The sequence below is a fragment of the Lactuca virosa genome, chromosome 7 (genome assembly GCF_052849685.1).
Source record: "Lactuca virosa cultivar CGN04683 chromosome 7, Lactuca_virosa_CGN04683_v6, whole genome shotgun sequence".
Lineage (NCBI taxonomy): Eukaryota > Viridiplantae > Streptophyta > Magnoliopsida > Asterales > Asteraceae > Lactuca > Lactuca virosa.
The window spans coordinates 223,826,470-223,835,634 of NC_136432.1; the positions used below are offsets into that span (position 1 = coordinate 223,826,470).

Sequence of the window (9,165 nt, forward strand, 5' to 3'; positions counted from 1 at the left end):
TTCTTTTAAAATAAAATAAAAAAAAAACTAATCATAAACGGCTAAATATTCTCTAATATATGTTCTTTATAATATGACATGTTTACGAAAAACCTATTTATTGAAAGGAAACTTTAATATAAATGAAGATAAACTTAAGAAATGATAATAATATTTTAATATGTAAAAGTAAAATTGCATATATGGAAAATATGTTTTAGTAATAAAATCAACAAGTGATTTTAATTTGGTTTGCAAAAAACCAAAATTTGCACCATAAGTTTGAAGCTAAGCTTCGAACTTGGGTCAAATCCGTTTTCGTACAAATGATCACAACTAGATTAGAGCTTAGTGACATGAATTTCGAATTAGAATAATCGTGATACGGTTTAAACATTAGTCACATAAGATATTGCAGATGAAAATTGATAAATGACAAATAATTAACAACATAACATGTGAATTGTTTATGAGTGTGATTCTTTTCATGAGTCTATCTAATTTTTATGTTTGATAGTTTAATCTCTTATTAAAATATCACTTTACAATCCGGTTGTCATTTGGTTTTTTATTTCTTAGTTTTTATTTATAAGCATAGATTTGATTTTGTTATAGCAAGTAACTTATCATGTATAATTTATAATATTTTAAGTTGTCATCCCGTGTACTATACGGGTTATAACCTAGTTACTATTAAAGTGTTAATATCTCTTATTATATGCCATCTTTATGGTTTCTCACATACTTCAGATTTAGCATCCATATGAGATGTTGGATCAAGTTGATTAAAAGCCATGTATCCCGAGTGAAAAATAAAATATGGATACTCAAATTTTTTTAACCATCATAAGTCATAATATAAGAAATTCCTTGGATATATAAATCGAAGCAATATAAAGAAAATCCATTGTATTTAGGTTTAATTATTTTGTAATTTAGTTTCATTAAATGAAAATCATATAAATTTAACAAGTTCTTTTATGTCTATCATTTTGACAGTAGCGGGTAGACTGCATTTATTATAAAAAAGAAAAAGAAAAAGTTGTATTTGCACAAATAAAACTATATATAATAAAGGTTAAAGTGGTCCCAATTAAAATTTTGTCAAAAATTTACTAGTTTTAATGAAAAGAAATCAAAGCCATTAAATTTTGATGTACAATCATTCATTTCTTTGGAAAAATATTTATGATTAGTTTTTTTTTATTGATTTAATTGAATTAAAATGTCTATCTACAATCTTTAGATATAACTTTACGATCAAAACTAGTTGGTTTTTATATATCCGTTAATTCATACAATTTTAGGTGCGTAGGACATGCTCAAATAAAAAAGATAATTTTTATAAAGAAATTTGTTAATATCAATGAGTATACCATTGTTTATATCATAAAATGATAAATAATAGTTTAGGGTCTCACGTTAGCCGGAGAAAAAATAAAGCCGTAAAAAGAAAAAGAAAACAAAAAATCCATTCATTGATGAATATTGCTATTTTTTAGGATAGTTATTCTTTTTGGAAAGAAAACATATACCAAAATTTATAACTTTTATGTCTATAGAGATATCCAAATTCAAATTCAAAAAACAAATTTAGCACTATATTCATTGGTGAATAAAATATGATTAATGTGATTTTATATATTATCTAAGGATTTTTTTTTCCAAAAAAAAAACAAATACACCAAATTTATATAATTATTTATATGTTTTATAAATAGATTTTTATATCGATATACAATATAAAAAATATATTTTTTATTTTTAATTATTATTCATTAATGAATGGTTTTGATTTTTTTTTTTTTACATTCTTAAACTTTTTTTAATTAGCATGAGAACTTATATCAATATTTATCATTTTTATGTTCTATAAATAATATATATATATATATATATATATATATATATATATATATATATATATATATTTGATATAAACAAATAACATAACGTTGTTTTTAATTTCACAAGAATTATTGTTTCTATTTAAACTGTTAGTTATATAAATAATCATATCTTATTTTAGTTTGTACAATAACATAAACTTACACATTTTCTCTTAAGTTTAAATGTTGTTAAAACTGGGATCTTGATTGTAGGATTAACAATCAATATTGGTAAGACCATTATCTTGATCATAAGATACAATCCTACAATCTTACAAGCCAAAAACAATCATAATCGCAATATGATTGATCGTATAGCAAAATCGTACCTATGGTTGTAGGATTATTTGTCTGATCATAACATCGTGCTTGATCCAATCCTTTTTTTTCTAATATAGTCTTTAAGGTCTAAAATCTTAAATTCTAAAGTTTTTCCTAATACTAGATAATTAATATCACATATTATTGAAAAATCCAATACATAATCATTCAAATTTGTTTTATACTTGAAATCGAGCTTCAAAATTTATTATTTAAGCTCGAAAACCTAACATCACATATCACACGAACCCAAATAACCTTACAACTTAGGTGAGTTGTTGTTTCTTTACTCTATTATTATGTGATTGTTGACAAATATATGTTTTGTATGCATCATGTTTATTTATTTATTTATTGTAAATGATAAAAAATACTTTATAACAAGGTAATTGTACTATAAAAGAAAAAATTATAGCAATGCATTTTTTAAAATTTTATTAAATAGTTAGATTTAAACATTATATATTAACTTTAATATTAACATTATCTTTCAAATTTTCTATAACTTAAGAGGTAGAAGATGTAATTATCGGTTTTAAATGTAAAATTATTTCTATTTGTTGGAATCTTTTCATCCCTATTATGATTTTACAAAATACAAAATAAAAAACAATGATAGATAAAATCACAATCTTAACAACCTTATTAATAATCATTTTTTCATAAAAATTAATCTAAATTTAAAATAAGATAATCTCCTTATCTCCTCCCACAATTTTATAATTGGATCAAGTTTTTACACGTTTTGAATACTTAACCTTCAGAAAACATGTAAAAGTTCTCCAATTATATTTATCTCAATAATTCGTAAAGTTACATAATGAAACATCTAATTACTAAACTTTCAAGGAGAAATCGGCCCTACCCAATAATGTCAAGAGCAAAAGCTGCGCACTCTCACTTAAAAATTCACAAATCCAAATAGAATCAAGAACAAACTCTCCCACCCCATCAATCTATCATCATCATCATTAAATTCCAATCACCATTCACGCAATCTTCATCAAGGGTTCATTCATTTCCTTCCAAAACACAAACACTTGCCATTGAAGTCAATACCTTGTGTTAAAAAGTCGTATCTAACTATTTTGCTTGATACCCACATCAGTACAATGGAGTAGATATATATAATAAAATATAAATCTATATCGATATCTGTACACACACTAAACCACACACACATATATAATATATGGGTGTTGAACCACCGCCTGACACGGCGGTTCACAATCAAGAATCAGACCCTGCTGCTGCAGTTGTTGTTCCAGTAGAGAAAGAGACGGAGACGGAGACGGAGACGAAATCAGACATGGCTAAAACTTCTACTTCTTTACCTCAACCTGCTCCTTCATGGTTCACTCCCAAAAGGTACGAGATCTTATCATTATCAATAAACCCAGATGAATGTGGGAATTCAAGTAAATTTCAGTTTTTTTGCATTCGAAATTGGTCAATCGAATCTGGTTTTGGGGTTTTGTTTGTGTTGTTGACGTTTCACCATGCTTAATAGTTGGGTTTCTGTGATTCCTAAGCAATCATTAGGGTTTCATCTTCCGATTAGAGCTGTAATAGAAACCCTAGTTTACTGATTGTATTTCTGCAGGCTGCTTGTGATATTCTGTGTGATCAACATGATAAATTATGTGGATCGAGGTGCCATTGCCAGCAATGGCGTCAATGGAAGTCCCAGAGTTTGCACAAAAACTGGTGTATGCTCTCATGGAAGTGGAATTCAGTAAGTCTTTCCTTTCACGTTCTTCTTGAATTCGATATTTTGATTGATACTGATCTCAAATGAGACAAAAATTGTAATTTTTCATAGGGGCGATTTTAACCTAAGCAATTTCAAAGATGGAGTAATTTCATCTGCTTTCATGGTTGGACTTCTTGTAGCATCTCCAATATTTGCATCATTGGCCAAAAGGTAATATGTTAAAATTATGTGTAATTGTGTTATTATGGATTCTAAATTACTACTAATAATAATATTATTCATTATTCATATTCTAATAATCTTTAATGTTTTCTATATTTGCAGCATTAATCCATTTAGGCTTATTGGAGTTGGATTATCTGTTTGGACTTTTGCAGCAGCTGGTTGTGGGATTTCAATTGACTTTTGGTCAATCACAATTTGCAGAATGTGAGTTGACTATTTCAATTTTCAAACACACATTTGACTTTTTAATTTTATTTATTTTTTCCTCATTAAAATTAAATCACCCTAATAACTTTTCAGGTTAGTTGGTGTTGGTGAGGCTTCTTTCATTAGTCTTGCAGCTCCATTTATTGACGATAATGCCCCTGTAACTCAGGTTCCATCTTCTTTTACTAATCACCTAATATTTGTACATATGACGATAATACCCCTGTATAAATATAACATATTTATTTATTTTTACAGAGAACAGCTTGGTTGGGAATATTTTACATGTGCATACCTACAGGAATTGCCCTTGGTTATGTTTATGGTGGATGGGTAAGTTTTTTATTTTACCTAATTTTAATTATAGTAAAAAAGTGTAAATATAAATATAAAAAGTCAAACTAATGACTTTTATTTATTTATTTAATTATTTTTGTGTTTAGGTTGGAGATGGATTTGGTTGGAGATATGCATTTTTTGGTGAGGCAATTTTGATGTTGCCTTTTGCTATTTTGGGGTTTGTAATGAAACCTTTGCAAATGAAAGGTATTTTTTGAAAAATATAATCATTTCATATTTTTAATTTTTAATCATTTGGTGTTACTAATAAAAAAAATTGAAAATACAGGGTTTTCTCCAACAGGGACGAAAAAGTCATTGACAACTCCAGAGACAAATGTTATAGAAATCGAAGGTGCTCCATCTTACTTTTATTTATTTATTAATAATTAATAATAACAAAATAATAATACGCCTTTCTTTTAGTAATTATTTGATAAAAATATATGTATCGAAACAGTTATTACAAATGATAAAGATGTCCCTGTATCCAAACACACCTCAAAAGAACCTTCCAGGTGTGTTCTTATTTCTTAAATCAATAAATCTAAAATTTTATTATTTTTATCATAAAAAAACTTGTTACTATGAATTTATCTTTATTGCAGATTTGGTTTATTTTGGAAAGATATAAAAGCTCTTTTGGCTGAAAAGATATTTGTCATCAATGTTCTAGGTACTATTTTTATTTTCTCATCATTTTGTTTAATTGTTTACTATAAATTCTTTTTTTTTTTTTTTTTTTTTTTATAATTTTCTAGGTTATGTTGCGTACAACTTTGTCATTGGTGCATATTCATACTGGGGTCCAAAAGCTGGTTATAGCATATATCATATGGTAACCATTTAATTTAATTTTTTTCTCTCATTTAATAAAATAAACAATAAAAAAAACGTACCATTTTATATTTATATTATTTACAGAGTAATGCAGATATGTTATTTGGAGGAATCACAATTATAGGTGGAATTGTGGGGACATTATCAGGTGGTTTTATATTAGATTACATGAATGCCACAATTCCTAATGCTTTCAAGGTATGCTTTTTCATTTTTCTCATTAAATGAAAAATCTACCTAATTATTTTTCTTAAATAAATAAATAATAAACCCGTTTTTTTTTTTTTTTTTGTAGCTTCTTTCAACTGCAACGTTTTTTGGCGCAATATTTTGCTTCAGTGCCTTTTGTTTCAAGAACTTGTATGCTTTCATTGTTCTGTTTCTCATTGGAGAAATTCTCATATTTGCAACTCAGGTAAAAATTAAAATCACATATTATTAATTACTTAATATTTGTTTATTTAATTATTTAATATTTCAGGGTCCTGTAAATTTTGTTTGTCTTCATACTGTTAAACCAAGTTTAAGGCCTTTATCTATGGCCATGTCTACTGTCTCAATTCATGTCTTTGGTGATGTTCCTTCTTCTCCTCTTGTTGGAGTTCTTCAGGTTTGTTATTTTTTATTTTTTTAAATAATTGATAAAACTTTTTAATAATTATTCTTAAAGTAACATAATGTTGGTTTGTTACAGGACAATATAAAAAACTGGAGGACATCTGCTTTGATTCTAACTTCAATACTGTTTTTGGCATCTGGAATATGGTTTATAGGTATGATTTTGGGATTTACAAGATTTAATAAATTATGAAGTACAAAAATTTAATGATTTTTTTTTTTGAAGGTATTTTTGTTCAAAGTGTGGATAGATATAATGAAGATAGTGAGCATCAAGATGGAAATACTGAGCGAACAAATACAACACCATTGCTTGAAGAAAAGACGATTGAGACAGATGTTGGTTCTTCTGAATCATGAAGATGACAGGATCTTTTGAGGGGTATAAATGTCTTTTTCTTTTTTAACAAATAGTAGATGTACAGCCTCTCACCAGCTAGCTATTCTTTCCTTTTTGATGGTATTCTTGTTTGTAAGTATTTTCGTTTTGAGCTTACTTAGGATTTCAGATATGTTCATAGTTAAATGCATCGGGTTTTACACATGCTTTTCTTTTCAACTAATGGAAGGGTTTTATCATTTTATGGTTATGTTATCGGGATGAATCTGTTGGCTATTGTTTAACAAATTTCTAAAAATGATCAATAGGATGTTGAACATCATATAATTGTGTTGTAGTTTTAAAACTTTTAACATAACTCACGACACAAGTGCCATTTTAACCAAGTTGTATTGATTTCAAACATTTGTTATGTTACGTGATTGCATTGCGATAATTCGATACCTTTGGTCAAACATTCAAGAAGGGTAAAATGGCCACATGGCCCGTTCGATTGAGATTTATATACATAGAAGGATAAAATGATCAAGCTGAGATATTACAAAAAGTTTCAAAATTTTCTCAAACACAAAAAAAAAAAGTTTCAAAATTTTCTCAAAGACAAAAAAGCCAGCTTGTGAACCGGTTTAAAAAAAAAAAAAAAAACTCTGATCCGGTACTAACGGTAAAATATCAAATGAGCGGTGAGGCTAAGTAAATTGAAACTGCTCCTCTAAGATCCAGATTGTTAAACTATGTTAGATAGGTGGTAGGTAGAAGTTGAGTGATTCATAAATAATCTGGTTATATTGGAGTTATATTGTTGTTAGTTGGAGTTTGATTTCGGTTTTTTCGGTTTGGATTAAAAAAAAGTCATGTTAGATAAGTGGTAGGTAGAAGTTGAGTGATTTCATAAATGGTGTGGCTATGTTGGAGTTATATTGTTGTTAGGTGGGAGTTTGATGATTCATAAATGAAAATTTGAACGTTTGGATCATTTTATCCCTCTCAAGATGGTATATAGTATGTGATTGTTGGATTTGTGTAACCATATTATTATTAAAAAAAAAAAAAAAAAAAAAAAAAAAAAAAAAAAAAACTATCTCAATTCAAGATAATGGTTGCGGTTCCAAACGATTATGTCTGTTCTCCATTACCATCTACGGGACAATATTTAAGAAACTTTTGAATCGGTTGAAATGGCTTTTGGGTTGCAGAAGTGCGTTGCAAAAGTTGTGATGACTTACATATTATATCACCCTCTCATGTCTGACCATAGTCAATAACAATTAAGTTAACGTCAAGAGTAGTGTGCATTTGTTCTTTATATATATATATATATATATATATATATATATATATATATATATATATATATATATATATATATATATATATATATATATATATATATTGTATTTTGTCTTATATTTGGCATTGCCTCCGTTTTTATTGTAACAAATGTGTGAATAAATGTGAAACTACTATTAAACGGTAAGCCATTACTCAACATGTTGGGAAAAAACCATTGGAAGACTTATGGTGTTATTTGGTTTTTGGGTTATCGGGCTCGGGTAATTCGCTTTTTGGGGTATAGGTAACCGATGGAACCCATTAAGGTTTGGGTTATTTCGTTTTCGAGTTATTCATGTTGGGTAATTTGGATATGGGTTATTTGGGTACATATTATAAATTCTGACTAAACAAGAAAAGATGAGTTATCAGATTAAACCAATATGTGGCGAGATTACTAGTGTTCTCATCAACAAAGTATATTATAGAAAAAATTTTACATATGATCTTTAAGCTTTTCAGTTTGTCCCTATAATATTACTTATGAAACCTTTTTTGCATTGATGGTTCCTACAGAGCAAACCTTGTACACAAATGATTTTTTTAGTTTTAAATTTGTCTCACTACCGGTCATTTTGATTAACTCTGTTAACATTTTATGCTAAACCCTTGTGAAATTACCAATATAAACTTAATGAATTTTTTTTAAATGATATAATTAAAAAAAAAAAGATAAAGACAATTGGCCTTCTTCTTCGATCACTCTACCTCTTTATCTCTCTCCTACTGCTAATGCACTCTCTTTTACTTCTCATTTCTCAATTCTCATTTTTGCTTAAGTAAATAAAACCCCTAAATATCCGATTGCCCAAAATCAGTTACATTCGACGCCGACAATACCAAGAAGCCCGACTGTCGTGAACTCAAATTAGGTTTCTCCTGTTTTGCCCTAAGACTTGGACTAACGTCTAGCAGTAGCTCCAACGCTAAAGCACCTTTGCCACCTACCTACCTGAGTGAGAAGTCGTTGATGTACGTTTCTGATAAAGTCCGATAGAGACTTTAGATCCAGATTTAGGTATCCGGTAGGGTGACCTTAACCCTACAACCACCAATTCAGGTATCTAGTGTGTGTTTAGGGTTTTCTATTGGGGGTGACGGTAGGGGTGGCAACTCTCCATCCAACCCGTAACCCAACACGAAAATAAATGGGTTTGGGTTGATATTTCTGATCCGCCAACCCATATATTATATGGGTTGGGTTGGGTTACCTGTTTGGGTTTGCGGGTCAACCCGCCAACCCGTTTATATATATTATATTTAAAAAATAAAAATTTAAACGTGTTATGTGGGTTGGGTTGGGTTGATGTTTCCAACCCATTAACCCATATATCATATGGGTTGGGTTGGGTTAATGTATT

The 9,165-nt window shown here is 28.4% G+C and overlaps 1 protein-coding gene across 1 annotated transcript; it reads left to right on the forward strand.

Annotated features, from left to right (window-relative positions):
• The first annotated feature begins 3,053 nt into the window (after positions 1-3,053).
• LOC145125392 (putative sphingolipid transporter spinster homolog 2) lies at positions 3,054-6,722 on the forward strand. The gene is made up of 16 exons (XM_079060853.1): positions 3,054-3,557; positions 3,793-3,924; positions 4,012-4,113; positions 4,228-4,332; positions 4,429-4,504; positions 4,594-4,668; positions 4,779-4,881; positions 4,964-5,029; positions 5,135-5,192; positions 5,283-5,350; positions 5,436-5,512; positions 5,599-5,712; positions 5,810-5,929; positions 5,996-6,124; positions 6,209-6,287; positions 6,359-6,722. The coding sequence occupies exons 1-16, from the start codon at positions 3,382-3,384 to the stop codon at positions 6,490-6,492; spliced, it is 1,614 nt and encodes a 537-aa protein (XP_078916979.1). The 5' UTR covers positions 3,054-3,381; the 3' UTR covers positions 6,493-6,722.
• Positions 6,723-9,165: the final 2,443 nt, after the last annotated feature.

Bases quoted from the DNA above. Each gene is read 5' to 3' on its own strand.
- LOC145125392 (XM_079060853.1), top strand. From the start codon at position 3,382: ATGGGTGTTGAACCACCGCCTGACACGGCGGTTCACAATCAAGAATCA. The intron at 3,925-4,011 runs GTAAGTCTTTCC...AATTTTTCATAG, and splicing joins TCTCATGGAAGTGGAATTCA to GGGCGATTTTAACCTAAGCA. The intron at 4,333-4,428 runs GTGAGTTGACTA...ATAACTTTTCAG, and splicing joins TCAATCACAATTTGCAGAAT to GTTAGTTGGTGTTGGTGAGG.